At 42.2% G+C, this 20832-nt stretch overlaps 2 protein-coding genes across 2 annotated transcripts in view; both read left to right on the top strand.

Moving 5' to 3' along the window:
- LOC102779340 (protein NLRC3-like) overlaps positions 1–20832 on the top strand; it is a 334346-nt gene that overhangs the window by 42261 nt on the left and 271253 nt on the right. The window lies entirely within an intron of this gene.
- On the top strand, positions 2513–3543 carry LOC118455954 (uncharacterized). The gene is made up of 5 exons (XM_087831642.1): positions 2513–2643; positions 2754–2985; positions 3083–3220; positions 3343–3402; positions 3490–3543. The coding sequence occupies exons 1-5, from the start codon at positions 2513–2515 to the stop codon at positions 3541–3543; spliced, it is 615 nt and encodes a 204-aa protein (XP_087687768.1).

The raw sequence follows: 20832 nt of genomic DNA, 5'->3' as shown, positions 1-20832 counted from the left end.
TTACTCAAAGACAGGTTCCTTTGACACTGTATATATATTATGTATAATAGACAAATATTGTTCTTTTAATATTTTGGCATTACTAAATTTCTCTCAATGCTTACTTTTAACATCCATGGAATCATCACATTCTCTGTAAGATTAAGGTCAACTATTTAACGGCGTATATTTTGAAGTAAAGGCTTTAAAACCAAGCTGATGCTGAAAGTACAAACACCACTAATGTCACATAACTTAGCAGACAAGTGGCCAACAGTGATGTTTTAATGTTCTTAATTATTAAACATTTGCACATAAATAAGTGACATAATATTCAGTACTTACTTTTAAAAGTTTACTCTTCGGGTGCCCTTCGTCTGCCTTTGTTTTTTTTTTCCGGCAAAGTCATCCACGCCACCGCCGCACTATGCATTCTGGGATATGTTGGGCCAGGAAATTCAGGAAAATGAAGGACGCATTTGAGGGCCGCATTTCGAGCAGCCTTTGAATTGGGACACCCTTCGGTGCGCTGCTGTGACGTAATCTGCCTTAAAATGCTGCCTTTAAGGCTGCAGACCCTGAATTGGGATACAGCCCCCATCTGTTGGTGAATCACTGACTTCCTGACAGACAGGAAGCAGCATGTGAGGCTGGGGAAGAATGTCTCGGACTCCCGGACCATCAGTACCGGCTTCCCCCAGGGCTGTGTTCTTTCTCCCCTGCTCTTCTCCCTGTACATCAACTGCAGTACCCTCCACCCACCAGTCTGTCAAGCTAATTGAATTTGTTGATGACACCACTGTTATCGGACTCATCTAGGAGGGGTATGAGTCTGCCTACAGGATGGAGGCTGAACGTCTGGTGTCCTGGTGCAGCCACAACAACCTGGTGCTGAACGCCGCGAAGACAGTAGAGATTATTGTGGACTTCAGGAAGCACACAGACCCACTCCCCCCATAATGCTGACTGACACCCTCATCACCACTGTGGACTCATTCCACCTCCTGGGTACCACCATCACCAGGACCTCAAGTGGGAGCCCACTATCACCTCTAGGGATAGGAGTTGAGAACCGGTTCCCACTGTTTCAATTCCTTGGAATTGTTTGCCATTTTTGCAAACGATTCCCTTATCGATTCCAGTCGCCTCGAATGACGTCACCACGTTGCGTAGCATCTTTTACCCAGTAGGAAACATGGCACCTAAGCGGCACAAACGCTCAAAAGTTTGGTTACACTTTATGAGAAAGGATGACAACAGGGCAACATGCAATACTTGCAAAGTAGATATTTCATTTAAGGGGGGACACACCTCGAATATGCAAAAGTATTTGCTCACAAAACATGGGATGGCTTTAAATGAATATCATGTTTTTGATCCGCTCCGGACTAGCGAAGCTCAACCCAGCAGCAGCGGTAGCGTTTGCATGTCCTCTCCTGTTAATACTGCAGGTAACTAAGCAACTAGCATTGCATATTATGTTAGCAGGATTTGCTTTATTACAAAACCTGCTATTACTATGAATTGCATTTAGGTGACCATGACAAGAGAGACAGAAAGAGTCTGGTTGGCTCAGATGCTGGCAGTTCTCGCTGCAGTCTACAGTTAGCTTCTCCTTTCACAGAGGCAGGGAAAAGTAAAATGACCCAGGCCAGGATCGACGAATGTCACCGAGTAGTGACTAAGTTTGTGGTAAAAGGCTTGCACCCATTTGCCACAGCAGATGCCCCCGAGTTTCGGTAAGTGAATGTGTAATTGTAGCCTAAGTCAGGGAATGTCAATGTTGCATGTTCTCCTCTTACCAGATGTTTCATCCGTTTCCATTGCTATATCTTTTAGAGAAATGATAAAGACTGATCCCTAAGTACAAAGCCCCAAACAGAGACAGTTTAACCAACCACTTGATCCCTACTTGGTATGCAGTCAAAAAGGCAAATGTGATTTCTCAGCTGAAACATGTGTTGAAGGCAGCCATCACTGCAGATGGATGGACAAGTTTTAGTCAAGATCATTACCTCACAGTAACGCTGCATTATGTCAGGAATGGCCAGACTCATGAAAAAGTCCTCAAAACCAAGCCAGTGTACCAGGCACAGACAGGGACAGCTGTAGCAGAGGAGATTAATGAGATCTTGGAGGAGTATGGTATCAAAGACAAGGTTGTGGCAGCCACTGTTGATAATGCAGCCAACATGGATGTAGCTGTCAAAAAGCTACAAATTCTCAAGTTTCCATGCTTTGCATACACCCTGAGCCTTGGAGCTTAGAAGCTCTACAACTGTCCTGCCATTTCCAACTGGGCGGCAAGAATTCACTCTGTGATTGTATGGATGAAGAGGTCCCACATGGCGAAAGTGGTCCTGAAGGAGATGCAAGAGTTGCTCAGTAAGCATAGTAAATAGTTTTTTTGAAGATTGTGTATATTATAATAATTAGATCATGATCAAATTAAATTTATAAACTAAGATTTATATCTAATATTACATTAGCATTTAAGTTGTGAACGCGTTACCCCTCAGAGCTGCTCAAGCATATGCTGCTCCTAGATGTAAAGACCAGATGGAACTCTCTGTATCTGATGATGAAGAGATTCTGTGAGCAGTTTCCTGCCATCCAGGCTGCAGCCATCGATCCACGGATAGAAAAGTCCATGGAAAAGGAAAGGTGAGTAGTATTGAAAAATAATGATAATAGGGCTTAATTTGGACTCAGGTTTTATTTTTGTTTGTTTTATGCAACATATCTGTTGTATTTTTGCTTTGTTGATATTGCAGGCTGGCTAAAATGAGCAATGATGACTTAAGAAAAGCAAAGGAGTTTGTGGTACTCATGCGGAAGCACTACACCTCCACACTAGCAGTCTCCAGTGACAAAAGTCCGACCTGTGGTGAGATTTTGCCCATCCTGCAAAAGCTACAGGTAAACTACACCTTACAAGAAGATGACCCTGCCTTCATAAGGAGCATAAAGGAGAACAGTTGGAAAGATCTTTCCAAACGATACCAGGTACAATTGATGATTTATTTATCCTAAATAAAATGACAGTTATAAATACTTAAGGTTAGTCATGATGTCACATGTTCCTCCCTCTTAAAAATTTAAGGACGCTGATATCAAGAGCTTCCTGGAGGAGGCCACCATCTTGGACCCCCAATTTAAATCCAAAGTGGATAAGGATGAAGTCTTACACAGGATCAGGGAAGCAGCAATTTCAGCAAAGACAGAGGCAGGAGCAGATGAGGTATTTCAATATGACGGTGTCTTTCACTGTAGCACATTTCCATTGTGAGAGTGAGACCCTTCATCTATGGATCTGTGGTACTTAGTTTGATTTGTTTGTTTATTTGTCACTTTCTACTGGAGCACCTGGAGCAAGGAGACACACAGGGAGAGTTGTTCGAAGATGACGATGAAGAAGACTATGTAAATTTAGTTCATTGTGATGATAATTTAAATGTCATGGATTGTTCATTTTTTGCTTAATTTTTTATCATTTCCATTTAATTTCAGGCACCATCAGTAAAGCAAAAAAAAAAAAAAAACGGCCTTGGAGGAACTCTTTAAAGAGGAAGACAACGAGCTGCAGTCATTCCAACAATGGTAGTCCGTTCTTTCCCTGGCCCAGAGAGTGGATCAGGAGATCCAGCTGTATAGAAGCCTAACCCCCATCCCCTGCAAGGATAACGCACCCTATGGTGGTGGAGCAAGAGAGAGACTCTGCCCCTGCTGGCTGCACTAGCTGAAAGGGTTCTGTGTGTGATGGCATCCTCCACCCCGTCTGAGAGGGTGTTCTCCACAGCTGGAGAGACCATAAGTCCAGAAAGAGCACGTATTCTTCCTGAAAAAGCAGATTTTTAATTCTCCATAGTTGATGGATGCATAATTGCACAGTGCACAGTTCCACTGGACTTGAGTTGATTGTATTTTTTGCTGGCTGATGGAGTTTTATTTTTGAGTGCCCAGCTCATATATAGTTTTAAAAAGGAGAGTGTAAATGTTACTGGACATTCTTGTGTAATTGCCACTAAATAAGTTATGTTATACTTTGTTATTGCTACAGAAGAATATTTATTTTACTATTATTTTATATTTACAACTTTTTCTTTCTGGGGACCTCGTGGCACCCCATCGAGGAGCCGTAGGCTGTGGATCTCTTAAGATCTCACTGTTGGGTTTGTAAGGTCATGCTACTCCTACATTTCTGTCTTGTTCAAAGAGAAGATATAAAACAAAGTTCAAAGCTAATCGACCTTTGTGCTCTCCTTTTTTAAAAATAAGAATTGATAAGAGAATCGATATAGAATCGAATCGTTAAACCAAATCGAAAATGGAATCGGAATCGTGAAAATCTTATCAATTCCCATCCCTAATTACCTCCGTCATAAAGAAGGCCCAGCAGAGGATGTACTTCCTGAGGCAGCTGAAGAAATTCAGCCTGCCAGCACGGACGATGATGCAATTCTACAGTGCAATCACCTCCTCTATCACCGTGTGGTACGCTGGAGCCACCATCAGGGACAAATAGAGACTGCAGCGTGTTGTGCGCTCTGCTGAGAAGGTGATTGGCTGCAGACTCCCATCTCTGCAGGACCTGTACACCTCCAGGACACTGGGGCGTGCAGCTCGGATCACAGCTGACGCTTCTCACTCTGGACACCGTCTGTTTGACCTGCTCCCCTCAGGCAGGAGGCTCCGGTCCATTCGCACCAGAACCTTCGCCATAAGAACAGTTTCTTCCCCTCTGCTGTTGGACTCATGAACAATAACCATATGACTATTCACACCACTAACACATGACCCTACATTGTGTTCACTGCATCATTCCATCTTTGCACTGATAACCACCTGCGCACATGTATATATCAATCTGCTTAGCACTTTTTATTTTTATGTTTATTTAAGCGTGTTTATTTAAGTGCTGCAGCAATTTCTTAATGTTGTAAACCTGCTCAACATTTGGCAATAAAACCCTTTCTGATTCTGATTGTGTCAGCAGTGTTTGACGTTTTTTTTTCTCTTACTGACCTTCTTTCAGCCTCCCTAAAATTGACCTCGCCACCTCCATCACATTGTCTGAATACACCTGCACCATCACTTCTACTGTTTTCAGTTTGTTTGCGTTCTCCAGCTGGAACTTAGGGAAGTCAGCTCCAGGTTCATACTGCAGGTAAAAGTGGAAAAGCTTCAGCTCCTCTTCTCCCAATTTCTTCAACATTTCCAGCAGCCGCACAGGTGAGGGCTTCTCCATCTTAAACATGAAATCATGTGAACAGTCAGTCTCATTACATCTACTTTTTACTAATTTAATATATTTCAAAGCAGATTACATGTTTGATTATTTAAGATTTACTTAGGATTGATTTTTTTTATCTGGATGGATTCTTCTGTGATGGGAATAACATCACAAACTGCATGATAAAGAATCAATAATGAGACCTTATGTCTGTGAAGGTTCTCAGGAGACCTGATACAATAAGAACTGACCCCAAAACACCAAAGGATTGTTAAAAGAGAATTGTGCAGAACTAAGTGTAAGATGTAACTTTAACTCTAACACTGCTGTTAAAATGTAAATGAAATAAAAACTGATTGAACTGATCAAAGTGTCAACAGAATACAAAGAGAGCTTACAGACTTTAGAAAACTGTTTAAAATCAGCTGAGTGAATAAAAATGTAATATGAATTCAAATAAAGAAAATCAAAGCAGACGACACAAGAAAAAAAGGAAGACTCAAATTAGGTCTGTGAAGGTTCTCAGTCATCCAGGTCATTGTAGTTTAAGGAGCTTGGAAAGAAAAGCGTCTGGACTTTAAGTTGCTTGAAGACGTTTCACCTCTCATCCAAGAAGCTTCTTCAGTTCAAGGGTCAAATGGTGGAGAGTCCCAGATTTAAACCCAGTGGGAGTTTCCCACTGAGAGGGACAAAAGGTAATGCTAATGCTAAGGTAACGCTAATGATCCTCTACCTAATCACATGAGCCAAGGTGTGAAAACGGGTGTGGGTCACAATCAGCCAGGGTTTCAGTTTCCTGAGTTTAGATGGCCCTCAATTAGCCTTATCAAGAGTTATTCTTTAGCCTGTTTAACATGAGGTTTCTAAATCCGGAATCTGGTACCAATGAATTCATTATAATAACAGTTATAATATAATTATCTGATGACGGGTTAACTCTGGTTCTTGGAGATATTCTCAAGCTCCTGTTGAATCTAATGAGCTAGTTCTCCTCTGTAAGAGCAGACAAACACACAGCTGAGCTTAAACTTTGGCCACTGAGGGCTACACTCACAGACTGGAGCTGATCACTCGCTCTAAAACACAAACACACAAGTTTCACACAAATCCCATTAACTCTGAATATCTTTCTTCTGGTTTCAGGTGGAAATGTCTCACGCTCATTAAACTATTCATCCTTGTCCATCCAGCAACACCTGAAACATCTGAAAGTTCCTCCCTACACTGTGTTTGAAGCAAAGCACAAAGGAGACGCCTGCTGGAGCAGCTGGAGTCCTACAGACACTCTTCACTACACAAACACCTCCTACAACATCCACCCTATACACTCTGACTGCTGTGTTTGTGGAAACACTCCAACACCCATTGCTTCACATATGAACATAGAAATGTGTGTGAAAAAGAGCTGAGCTGACATTAAACACGATGGAGGATTTACTCACAAACACTGAGTCACAACAACATTTAGACACATATTACCTCTCTGCAGGAGGACCACTGCCCTTTAACTTGTCACTCTGTAAGGACACATAGTTGGGTGGAGGTCCAGGTGGGTTCCTGTGAATAATTATGGAGCAGTGATGTGAGTGCTGAGCTGTGACATGGAGAAGAGTCATGGACAGTTAGAGATGGTCATCTCACCTCTGAGCTTTGGTCTGGCTCTCATGTTCCCCACACAGAGTGCTTTTAGAGGGAGGGATTCCCTCCCCTCTGTCCTCACACTGATCTATGCTGCTGAATTCAGCTCACACACACTTTCTACCTTCACCTGCAGAGGAAACACAAATCATTCATGTGCACATCAACTGAAATCCTCCTTTCCATCATGTGTGCTGTCCAAATATCAGCTGCTTCTTTCCTGCTTCATCTCAGTGTCAGCTGAGAGAATGACAAACCCACAATGTGTCCACATTTGATGGATGATGACACAGAAATGTGAAATGATATTGACCTAAATCTGTCTTAATGATAATGAGAAGCTTTGATGAGTTGTGACTGTCTGAGGTGTTACTGGGATGTTGAAACACTAGGGCTCAGCCAAGCCCTGAAATCTTTGCTATTTTCACCTGATAACAGCAGCTGTTTAAAGTTATTGAGTGTATTTGACAGTAAAGTGAATGTAAATGTGAGACACCGTGTGCTCACATAAGGCTGCAGTCAGCTGTGTTAGAGCATCTTTCACACAATGATCCTTTAATAAACACTCAGCACTCCATGTTGATGAAGCAGTCATGTGTGAGCTTGTGTGCTGACATGTTGACAGTGTGACTTCACCTTTTACAGGCTTCCTGTTTCATATTACACTTCCTCCTCACAGTCGGACTCATTTCACAGCTGCAACTACATTTCCTGTATGAGGAGAGCCAACAATCTGTTTACATGTCATTTCTAAGTTACAGCTGGAATAAAAAAAATCATTTACAAAGTCTGCTGCTCTCTCTGTAACCATCTGACCATCAACTAACTCTGTGCTGCTGCTCTCATTCACAAAGTGATCAAATGGTAGGTATGGCAGTGGGCAGCTACCAATCCAGGTACCTTGTACCCTGAGGGTAGCCATTTGTTAGATTGACCACTCTACCTACTGAACTATCCCATAAAACATTACACACTGACTTTAATTGAGAGACCGAAATACAAACACACAGTTTGTTGTGTGAAGAAATCAAACATGAGCTGAACAAACAGTAAAGTTCCTAAAGACAAACTGTTAAAGGAGGAAAAGAAGCAAACTTACAGTTTCTTCACACACCAACAACAAGCTCCACTCCACAAAGTTCAGGAAAGACGAACTTTAGGAAAGAAGGGAACACCCAGAGACGCGTTTGAGGACACTCAGCAGAATGAAACACTGTGTGCTACGTTCAGGTGCACCTCAAAATTCCCAACTCTCTGGCAGGTTGTGATTTATTTCCAGTGTTGGGGAGTAACGGAATACATGTACCGCCGTTACGTATTTAAAATACAAAATATGAGTAACTGTATTCCGTTACAGTTACCGTTTAAAAAGGTGGTATTTAGAATACAGTTACTTTGTTGAAATAAATGGATTACACGGCGGTACTTCCCTGTTTCATATTGTGGCGGGTCAGGACTGTTTGGGTTTTGTTTGACAGCTACGTTCTGTTGTTCCAGGTGGCAGCGTTACGGTTGCCATGGTTACAGGGTGACGCTCTCTCTCTTCGTGTTTCCTGGGTGAGAGAGCGCCTGTTGTTGTTGTGCTAAGCTAATAGGCAGAATGCTACAGGTATAGCGCTAAAGAATGTAGCATCATAGGCAGTGTAGTCCGTGCTGCAGGGAGAATGGACTGCCATGCCCGTTATGTGTCTGTGAGCGAGGGAGGGAGAAAAAGGAAAAGTACGAGCTGTCATCAAGCAAAAACGGGAGCTGGAAGCATGTAAATATAATAATAACCACTGCAGCCAAGAAGAGTGCCTGACCAGCCCAGTTGTAAGTAAGCTATTAAGACTCGACTGTACACCGTGTTCGTGTTTTCCTCCAAAAACAATAAGTTCCTTTGGAGCAGCCTTTCAACGCCTCTCTCTGTCTGTCGCTAGCAAACTTGACCCAGACAACAAAGTAAAGCTAGTTTTCAGCTACGAGCCCGACACGAACCCGACGTGTTAGCCAGAGGTCCCTTTACTACGGTTCGGAGCCGCAGACCTTGAGTAACAGTAATAAATCACAGCAATAGTACATTCATGTAGTTGTAAAAAGCATGATAATATATTAAGTAATCCAAAGTATTCAGAATACGTTACTCTCATTGAGTAACGTAACGGAATACGTTACAGAATACATTTTGGGGCATGTATTCTGTAATCTGTAATGGAATACATTTTAAAAGTAACCTTCCCAACACTGTTTATTTCTGCTCATTTTCCTGTTTGAAACAGAGGATGGCTCAAAGCTTGGCTCCACTGTTTTATTCAAATAAAAAAAATCTACATTTATTTAGAAGCACATTTAAAAACAACACAGGTTGAGCCAAAGTGCTGTACATAGTAGAGATAAAATAGTAAACATACACAGTAATTACTATAAAAGACTTGTTATAATTGAAAGCTAGAGAGTACACTGCCCATGAAGCTACATTCTTTAGGGCCATGCCTGTAGCATTCTGCCTATTGCCTTCACATTAAATAATTGTTTGAATAATAATTTTAAAAAATAAGCCTTCACATCATTATGCGGGCCGCAAGGAAAGGTGACATGGGCCGCGAGATTCGTGCTGCAGGGAGAATGGACTGCCATACCCATTATGTGTCTGTGAGAGAGGGAGGGAGAAAAAGAAGAGTAGAAAAGTACGAGTTTTCACCAACCAGAAACAGGAGATGGAAGCATGTAAATATAATAATAACCACTGCAGCCAAGAGGAGTGCTTGACGAGCCCAGTTGTAAGTAAGCTATTAAGACTCGACTGTACACTGTGTTCATGTTTTCCTCTGAAACAATAAGTTCTGTTGGAGCAGCCTTTCAACACCTCTCTCTGTTTCTTGCTAGCAAAGTTGACCCAGACAACTTAGTAAAGCTAGTTTCCAGCTACGAGCCCGACACGGAACCTGACGTATTAGCCAGAGGTCCCTTTACTACGGTTAGGAGCCGCGGACCAGTTTTATATACGCATGGAATAGTTTTCTATACGGGATCGCTGCAAAAAGTGAAGCCTTACCTAATGTCCACCCTACTGTTACTCATTTCGTATTAAGATTTAAACATCTAATTGGTATGGCGAGTAACCTTCAGTAATAGTAATAAATCACACAGCAATAGTATATTCATGTAGTTGTAAAAAGCATGATAATATTAAGTTATCCAAAGTATTCTGTTACGTTACTCTCCCTGAGTAACGTAACAGAATACATTGCAAAATATATTTTGGGGCATGTATTCTCTAATCTGTAGTGGAATACACTTTAAAAGTAACCATCCCAACACTGTGAAGATGTGAATCCAGGAGCAGTGGGTGGATGGCAGCATCACTATGAAGGATCAGTGTGAAAATACATCAACATCCACAAAGAAAACCAGTTGCAGCTTGTGGCTGCAGTTAGCTGGTTTGCTACTTAGCGTGGAGTAAACTCAGTAGAACATAGAATGCTAAACTGTCTAAATGAGGGGTGTCAAACATATGGCCTGTCATATTACAATTAAAATATATAATTCTGATTTTCAGCCCCAAACATCGTGTCCATGTACATGTTGTCGGGTGTGAGAATATTTGTGTTGTGTGCTGTGGATTCAACTCTGCAGACTCCTCACTATTTTTCTCATCAAATTTCTACTTAGACAATGTGATGGACCAAGTTGAAAAACAGGAGGAGTCCCAGGAATTATTAGGAAAACATAGTTTTCATTTATTTAACCCCCAAAAATTATATGTACAAAAGTAATAAATGTTGAGCTCATAAAAGAGGTCAAAGAAACAAAACTGAACTCAGGCAAAGACTGCAAACTTAACAAACCAAATGAGTGCCCAAACAAACATAATTGACCTAAAACATGAAATGACATACAAGGGTATATAATGGCTGATCAGACCATTGTGACACATGAGGGGTAACAAACAAACACAATCATAAATCACAACACAATGCAGTACAATCTAGTTTGTTAATACACTAAACACCAAAGAAGAAAATCTAAACCCATTAAACCCTAAACTCAAATATTTAATTAAATACAAATACTTTGTTTTTAAATTGAAGAAAACACACATTCTCCCCTTCAGTAGGAAGTGGTGGTGTGATCCCCCTTTGCATTTAATGGTTTCAAACCCTGGCTACCATCTTTTGTCCAGCAACTCCCAGGGATGATGGCAGGTAAGGAATAAAAAGACAAAGGTTAGTCAAAAATCAAAGTAATGAAGTGGTATGAATATATAAGTAAACTAAATGTGCGCGCTTACAAATAGAACAAATGTATCCAAACCAATCAATAAAGTTATTGGAAACTAAAGTGTGTTACTATGTTCAAATGAAAATACAAGAGCTACTGACTTTAGAGTGTGGCCATGGGTTTGGCCATCACACACACCCCCCCCCCCCCCCCCCCCCCCCCCCCCACTTCTGGATCTTCCATCAGGCAGCGAGGGAGGTAATCAGCAGTGGTGTTGTCTTTACCAGGGATGTAGTGAACCTTAAACCAGTATGGCTGCATAGCCAGATACCACCTGGTGATTCTCCCATTAGTGTCTTTCATTCTTTCCAGCCACTGCAGGGCTTTGTGGTCAGTTTGAAGGATGAATTCTCTTCCCAGCAAATAATACTTGAAAGAGTCAAGTGCCCATTTAATGGCCAAGGCTTCCTTCTCAACCGTTGAGTAGCGGCTCTCCCTTGGTAGCAGCTTACAGCTCATGTAGGCGACAGGATGTCGATCCTCTGGTGGTTCCTGCAGAAGCACTGCTCCCAGACCCCTTTTAGAAGCATCAGTCTGCAAAGTAAAGTCTTTTGTAAAATCTGGTGAGTGCAGAATGGGGTCCTTACTCAGGGACTGGCGAATGTCTTTGAAAGCTGCAATGGCTTCAACTGTCCACCGAATCTTATTAGGACATCTTGAGGCAGTTCTGTCCTTCCGTGGGGCTGCTCTCGCTGAGAAGTTGAGATTAGTTAAATCAATGAGGAAGTTACAGTTTTTGCTTTAACAGTTTTTAATGGAAAGACTTCAGGATATCTTGTAGTGTAGTCTGTGATGACTAGCATAAAACGATTTCCAGTTTTACTCTTTTCCACAGGACCAACTATGTCCATGCCAAGACACTTAAATGGTATACCAATGATTGGGAGAGGTTGGAGTGGTGCTTTGGTGGGGACCCTAATTGAAGTCTTTTGACACTGAGGACAACTCCTGCAAAACATAGCAACATCTGAGCGCAAACCAGGCCAAAAAAAGTATCGCTTAATACGAGCGGTGGTCTTATGCTTCCCTAGGTGGCCAGCCCAGGGAATGGAGTGCCCCAAAGTAAGCACTGTTTCACGAGTCGCTTTAGTGACCACTAACTGCTTAACCTGGCCATGCTGGTGGTATAAAATGCCATCTTGCAGAATGAACTGCTTTTATTTGTGTCAGATTCAACAGAGTCCTTCTCCTTAGCCCTCAGCAACATGGCAGACAAAGTTGGATCAGCCTGCTGCATTTGTCTGATGTTTGTAGGTACTGAAAAACCTAAAGGCATATCTGGAGCAGCCTGAACTGATGTCTTTCCAACAGTGTGTTGAAATTTTGACTTTGACTGCGTGGCTTCCGAGACTTCCCGGGTTCTGTCTCTAGTTCAGCCTCAAAGAAGGGTAAAGCACTCAGGGTTCCATAATGCTCATCCTGATTTTTAGTTTGAGCCCTTGTTATAGCAACATTACACTCCTGTACTTCCCTCAACAGATCATAGATGACTGGCAGGTCCTCCCCAAGAACTACAGGATAGGGCAGATTACCAACCTTTAACAGATAGGGTGTCCCCTGCACTTCAATAAACAGATCAGCAGTAGGGTATGGTCTTTCACCACCATGTATACAGCAAACTGATATGGTTTCAGAGGGGCATGTGTAGTCATTTGACACATATTTCCTGTGTAACAGAGTCTGTGTGCTGCCAGTATCTATTAAAGCATTCATTTCTTGTCCATTAATCTTAACTGTGGTGATTTTATTTGACTGCTTTCTCTCAGATTTAATATCCACATTCTGATGAGGCACAAAACACATCTGGGATAATTTGCTTTGATTATTAGGACACATGGGCTTAGTGTGACCTTCCTGTCCACAAATGTGGCCTTTTACCTGGCTTCGAGGTTTTCAAAGGCTGGTTTTCCCTTGTAAAGGGCTTACCTACACCCATCGCTGACCTCTGAGGATGCTGAGGGGGTTGCGACCGACATGAATCTCTGGCAGCCTTCCATGCACTGTTGCTCCATGGCTGACTCTTACTTCGGGCAGCTACAAACACATCAGCCAGGGTGGCGGCCTCTGCAGCAGACTTTGGATTATGCTCCTTAATCCAGACCTGAAGCTCAGGATACAGCATTCTTAAAAACTGCTCCAAGATAATAATTTCACCAACTTCTTTTATAGTTCTGTTTTTAGGCTGAATCCATTTCTCATAAAGTTCTTTCAGTCTTACATACAGTTCCTTGGGACTCTCATCAAAAACTTCAAGACAGCGAAATCTTTGCCTGTATGTTTCTGGGTTTATATCGTATTTTTGCAAAATGGCAGCTTTTACCTTATCATATTGCAGTGAATCGTCCACATCCATATTAACATAGGCACTTCGAGCCTTACCAGTAAGAAGAGGAATGAGGTGAAAAATCCAGTCTGACTCTACCAGCGACAAGCAGCTGCAATTCTCTCAAAAGTGGTCAGAAAATCTTCAACATCATCTTCAGCAGCTAATTTCTCTAGTTTAGGATGATGAATATGCACAGACTGACCTGTTAATATGGAGGCTGAGCCAGAACCCTCAGGCTGAGATGTTGCTTGAGTCTGATAATCAGTTGGAGTTTTAAGAAGCTCTGGATTTTTCTTTTTTTTTTTTTTACCTCTTTGTTGTGATGTTCTGGACATTCCTAAACCTCCATGAGTTCAGTCTCAATTTTCAATTCAATTTTCCCATATGCTTTCACTATATTACCCCAGATTCACCTTTCAATCATCCTCGTCCCTGTTCTCAATCAGCTGTGTGGCCTCGCAGATCAACACAGGCCCAAATCAGCTGTTTCCTCTCTCCATTCCTTCTCTCTTGATCTTTTCAGTCTTTTCTTCGAGGATTACTCCCAGCATGGCAAATCTGAAACTCAGTGTCCAGTGCTGTGCAGTGCTTTCACACAGTTATCCCACTGTTCAACTTCCCAGCTTGTAATTCAGAGTGCATGTTCCATCAAGTGTTTTCTTACATGCTGCTGCTGGAGTCTTCAGTGTTATAGGTCCGTTCCACTGTCTTTTGCCTGCTGTTAATTCTTCAAGTACACGGTGTTCTGTCTGTCTTCTGTCTTCATCAGGAGTTTGACTGTCCGTTAAGCTTCTTCTCAGGATAAGGACAGAATGAGAGGTGAAGCTGTCAAATTTTAAGCCAAAGCCTGGCCTGTTTTCGTCCCAATTCTGTTCATCTATGTTTTTGCCACGGTACTCATGTTTTCAGGTTGAGAAGAGTCTATGGGCACCTGTATTAACACACTAAAACATTTATTTAATATAATTTTTATTACTTTTTCTTAAGACATTCATTCGCTTCCTCTACCTAGATTTTAACACGTCTCTCTCTTTGGTTGCACACACCACACATCAGCCAGTTTACTTTTATGGGCATGTTCACTTCCTGCCAGACACTTCTTGCCAGACACACACACACACGCTTCACTTCACTGGATTTTCATCAATATACAGCCTAAACGAACTCTTATTTTATATTTACAATCTATAACCCTCTGTAACTCTGCTAAATGTTGATATAAAAAGAATGCACCCTCAGTACACACACACAAACAAGCATACTCAGCTCTTTGCATTTGCAAGCATTCACATCAAAATCTTCAGCGTGCTTAACCCTTTAAGACCTACCATAGAACCAAGTCCGCCAGAGATTATATTATATTTTTACATGCTGTAGTGCCATTTTTGGGAGCATTTCAAGTTGCTATACATCAATACAACCATTATAGTCCAGATTTTAATAATATGTCTGCATTAAGTGCATAGTAATTACATAAATTGCAAAAAAAGTGCAATAAACTACAAAAAAATTGAAAATCGTTTTTGCTGATAACATATATTTCTAGTTAGAGAAATTTAAGAGGCTTATCCCTCAAAACTGTAAATACAAAAAAGTTGCACAAAATAGTTTCCCACCACAGGAAATTTATTTTGAGTGTCTTCATAGTTTTATTTTTGAAATACACCAATTTTTATATACTGCAGGAAAAACGAAAATAAATATTATAGTGGAAATTTGCAAAAAAGCAGCATATGCGTCAAAATAAACTATTTCCAGCAGTGCAATATGAGTCCTAAGCATCCCAGAAACGACACAGAAAGTCATAAAGTCAAAGATAACTTTTAAAAACACCAGTATAGGCTCATGAGGCCCTGATGGTAAAAAAAACTACATTTCCGTGAAAATGACGTCACTTCCGGTTTCGGGCAGGTCATGGCGGACATGCAAAAGTTCACACTGATGGACGTAGGAAGTGTTATGAACAGCTGATCAGATCGGCAAAGCGTGTTTCTAGAATATTATGTTTTTGTTGCTGCAAGCTCTTTTTATGCAGTTTTTGCAAAGCTATAAATGGAAGGAAACTGTGACCGAGGACAAGCTGATGGCATAAGATGTAAGTACAACTCCTCCGGTTTCATATGCAAAAAAAATTATTGCGCTAGCTTACGTGGTTGCAGAGCTACCGGGATTTAAAAATAGTTACGCAAAACAGCGTGCCCGCTCCGACCGGGTTTGAAGGGTTAACAGAGCTATTTTGACCCAAATCCTCAAGACAATTAACAGTTTTTCACACACATCACCATTCTTTCAGCTCAGTTTTTTAGCATCATTCACAGTGTGAGGAATTAGAGATATATTTTGCTGCTATTGTTAATCATCATCCTCATTACCATTGCATTAATAATAAAGTTTACAGTATTGATATTGTATTCAGGTGTTTAAACATATTGGTACCCAATTAGCCTTTACTACAGGTGCAGTTATAACCACTCTAAACTGTTGAGTTGAATCTATAATCTTAAATGCGTTTGAATGCTTGTTATAATCTTAAATGTGTACGTACTGGCCTTCTGTCTGGTGGAAAAGGTTACAAGTTTCAGCTGGTGAAGTGAGAGGTGAAACTGAGTGCATTTCATGCTGACACTCACACACTCACACAGTAGATAGACTCATTTATAGGTGAGAGGTTAGTCATGTTTGCTTGCAACTGCAAATTTGTCTCTGCAAAAAGAGGAACAGTTTCTTGCAGGGTGTGGGTCTGGTGTTCCAGACAAGAAGTGAAAGTAAGAAGGCTGACAGGAAGCATCTGTCGTGGAGACGGAGACAATATTATTTTTAAACTGTGTTAAAAGTCATTGTGGTTTTGAAACCTATGTATGAACTGTATCTGATTGACGTTGAAGGGGCGTATTAAATTTAAGCCCTGATGGTATATAAAGCATCTGCTTTTGCTCTTTAAGTCAGGGGTCAGCGCTGTCTGCGTACAGCGGCGGTCTCCCCACGCGTGTCATTAAAAATCATCGTTTGATTTCACCTGGCCGGATCAGTGTTGTTATTATGAAAGTTGATTACCTCCTCTATCCCTCCTCAATATTGAACCCAACATTTTGGGAGGCTCGTCCGGTTATTGAGGAGGGAGAGTGAGTTGGAGGCTTGGACATCATTTTATGACTTTTGGAGTTTTTTTTGATAATTTACATATGCTAAAACTGAGGCAGAAATTGGTCAAAGGAGCTTGCAAAGAAAAGCGTCTGGACTTCTTTAAGTTACTTGAAGACGTTTCACCTCTCATCCGAGAAGCTTCTTCAGTTCTAAGGTCAAATGGTGGAGAGTCCCAGATATAAACCTAGTGGGAGTGTCCCCCCACAGAGGGACAAAAGGACCCCCTGATGATCCTCTAATCGCCTGAGCCAAGGTGTGGAACTGGGTGTGGGTCCCAATCAGCCAGAGTTTAGGGTGAGTTCATTGTGAAACCTGGCCCCACCTTATCATGTGAATTCCTGAGGTCAGATGGCCCAGGGTGTGAGTGGGCGTTAAGGCATCTGGGAAGGGATCTCAAAACTGGATTATAGATGGCAGAGAGTTGGTGTCGTAAACCACCGCCTCTGTTCAAAGATGGTCGCTCACAGTGGACATAGATGGCTTCTTTCACTCCTCTTTCATACCATCTGTCCTCTCTGTCCAAAATGTGAACATTGGCATCCTCGAAAGAGTGTCCTTTATCCTTAAGATGCAGATGGACAGCTGAGTCTTGTCCTGTGGAGGTGGCTCTTCTGTGTTGTGCCATGCGCTTGTGAAGTGGCTGTTTGGTCTCTCCAATGTAGAGGTCTGGGCATTCCTCGCTGCACTGTACAGCATACACCACATTGTTAAGTCTGTGTTTTGGCGTTTTGTCTTTCGGGTGAGCCAGTTTTTGTCTGAGTGTGTTGCTGGGTCTGAAGTACACTGGGATGTCATGCTTGGAGAAAACCCTCCTGAGTTTCTCTGATACACCGGCTACATAGGGGATGACAATGTTGTTGCGTCTGTCCTTCTTATCCTCCCTCGCTGGTGTCTGATCTTCTTTTCTGTGCCTCTTTGCTGACTTTAAGAATGCCCATTTAGGATAGCCGCACGTTTTGAGTGCTTCCTTTACATGTGTGTGTTCCTTCTTTTTCCCTTCAGGCTTAGAGGGAACATGTTCTGCCCGGTGGTGTAGGGTCCTAATTACTCCAAGTTTGTGTTCCAGAGGGTGATGGGAGTCAAACAGGAGGTACTGGTCCGTGTGTGTGGGCTTCCGGTAAACTTCGATGTTGAGGTTGCCATTCTCTTCAATGTGCACAGCGCAGTCCAGGAAAGGCAAACAGTCGTCCTTTGTGTCTTCCCTGGTGAACTTGATGTTTTTATCCACAGCGTTGATGTGCGCAGTGAAGGATTCCACTTCTTGTGTCTTGATTTTGACCCAGGTGTCGTCTACATAAATGTACCAGTGGCTGGGTACTCTTCCTTTGAAAGAGCCAAGAGCCTTCCTTTCCACTTCCTCCATGTAAAGGTTGGCTACAATAGGTGACACGGGGGAGCCCATGGCACAGCCATGTTTTTGTCTGTAATAGCCTTCGTTGTATTTGAAATATGTAGTGGTGAGGCAGAGGTCTAACAGTGTGCAAATCTGATCGGGTGTGAAGTTGGTCCTGTCTTCCAAGGAGTTGTCTTCTTGTAGTCGTTTTCTGACAGTCTCCACTGCCTCCGTGGTGGGTATGTACGTGAAGAGAGAGACTACATCAAAGGACACCATGGTTTCATCTGGATCCAGGGTAAGTTTCTGGACCTTGTCAGTGAAGTCGGTGGAGTTCTTGATGTGGTGTGGGGTGTTCCCCACGAGAGGAGCAAGGATGGTAGCAAGGTGTTTTGCAATGTTATAAGTGGCTGAGTTTATGCTACTGACTATGGGTCTGAGTGGGACAGCTTCCTTGTGGATTTTTGGAAGTCCGTAAATGCAGGGTATGGCATCCCCTGGGTAAAGGCGGTGATAAGTAAGGCGGTCAATGATTTTGTCCTTTTCCAAGTCTTGTCACTCTGTCAGGTCTGATTTATAGAAGATCAGGTTTCCTTTCTGCAGCTGATTAAAAGCCAGTTTTCCCAGAAAATCCATCATCTTCCTGCTCTCTGGACTCCAGTGTGGATCTGTCTCAGCCCCTCCATCATACTTGACCTTCGTCACTTTGGCCATGTTGAAATTTAAATATATATTTTTTATGCTTATTTGCTGATTATATTGTTTTATGTATAAGAAAGGGCCAGCTTTGAGTCTGGGTCACAGCCTGACAGGAAACTGCATGCTTTTGCAGAGCACAGGAGCAGAAAGTGAAACTAAGTAGAGTGTTTGATCGAAACTTAAATCGTGTGTGACGTCTAGAAGTATATAAATAACCTGGCTTCGAGTTTTTTGCTTGAGACTGGGTGCCTTGCTCGGTCTCCATATTCCAGAATATGTACAATTAAAGATCATTTTTTGAGTTGGACCACTTTGAGCCGTATCTTTCTTAGCCGTAAAGAATACAAAGAACTGGATTTAATAGCCTGAACCACCAGGAAGTGGATGTACATCTCAGACAGGGTCTTGGGTAGCTGTCCTCCCTCTCTGGTTTTCAGCACATCCTCCAGAACTATAGCAGTGATCCAGCAGAAGACTGGGATGTGGCACATGATTTGGAGACTTCATGATGTCTTGATGTGGGAGATGATCCTGCTGGCTTGCTCCTCATCTCTGAATCTCTTCCTGAAGTACTCCTGCTTCTGTGGGTCAGTGAACCCTCTGACCTCTGTCACCATGCCAACACAGTCAGGAGGGATCTGATTGGCTGCTGCAGGTCCTGTGGTTATCCAGAGGCGAGCTGAGGGAAGCAGTTTCCCCCTGATGAGGTTTATCAGCAGCACATCCACTGAGGTGGACGTTCTAGGGTCAGTTATGATTGTAGTTTTGTGGAAGTCCAGAGGAAGTCGACACTCATCCAGACTATCAAAGATGAACACAACCTGGAAGTCTTCAAAGCTGCAGATTCCTGCTTCTTTGGTTTCAGTAAAGAAGTGATGAACAAGTTCCACCAAGCTGAACTTTTCCTCTTTCAGCACATTCAGCTCTCTGAAAGTGAATGGAAATATGAACTGGATGCCCTGGTTTACTTTGTCTTCAGCCCAGTCCAGAGTGTATTTCTGTGTTAAGACTGTTTTCCCAATGCCAGCCACTCCCTTTGTCAGCACTGTTCTGATTGGTTCATCTCTTCCAGGTGAGCCTTTAAAGATGTCTTCTTGTCTGATTGTTGTTTCTGGTCTGTCTCGTTTCCTGGATGCTGTTTCAATCTGTCTGACCTCATGTTCATCATTGACCTCTGCAGTCCCTCCCTCTGTGATGTAGAGCTCTGTGTAGATTCAGAAGGGTTGGGTTTCCTGCTTTAGCGATTCCCTCAAACACACACTGGAACAACTTATTCAGGGTGGATTTAAGGTTACGATGACAAACTGCAGCTGGAAGTTTTGAATGAGAAGAAATATGTAGAACATCATTTGATAGTGCAAATAAACACTTAAGTCCAAAAAGAATGAATCTTTAAAACATGTTGGTCCATCTCTTAAGACATCAGTAAATGTTCATTTATCCAAAAGTTTAAATCTTTGGAGAAATCCTCTTACTGCTTTGCAAATGGTCAGCCAGCTCCTCCTGCTTCATTCTCCTCATGAAGTCCACTGTGATCTTTATAAATGCCTCTCTGCTGCTACTCCTTTGACTCTCTAATCATTCTGGGTAATCTGGACTCAGAACCGTCTGGATCTCCTTCAGCTCATTCTTCACAAACGTGATGATGTTGTCCTCCAGCAGCTGGAACACAATACTTTATAAATGAGCCAATCAGAGTGAAATCATGGAGCCAAACATCAGATCCATGGTGGACACAGTGACAATCCACTGGTCTACAAAGAGCAGCATGGAGATGACTGTGAACAGATTATTCGAGATGACTTCCTGCTGCTGCTCGCTAGTACATTTTTAATGTAGTTTCATGTGTTAATTGGTCATCTAATTGCTCTCAGTAGGAAAATGTATTTTCTTTTTTTTGCTGCCAAATGTGATACCATCACTCTGACAACATCCACTCATTTACAATCAAGGGGCATATCATCCACGATCTCTTCACCAATTGTAAGTTTGACTTTATCTAATTAACTGAGACATTGACCACAACACCATGAGCCCAAAAAGTTGATTCTGTTCATCTGGACGTAGAGTGGTTACAGGAAGAGAGTGATATGTGTCTGAAGCAGTTAGAACAAGACAAGGCTATTGACCGGACCGCATACCACAGGCTATTTCCAGGGGAGTCTACACCAAGTCTGTATGAATTACCGAAGATACATAAACAGGGTGCACCTTTAATAC

Source organism: Neolamprologus brichardi, chromosome 3 (assembly GCF_056152115.1).
Source record: "Neolamprologus brichardi isolate AB-2024 chromosome 3, ASM5615211v1, whole genome shotgun sequence".
Lineage (NCBI taxonomy): Eukaryota > Metazoa > Chordata > Actinopteri > Cichliformes > Cichlidae > Neolamprologus > Neolamprologus brichardi.
This window is presented reverse-complemented; position numbering and strand designations above follow the sequence as displayed.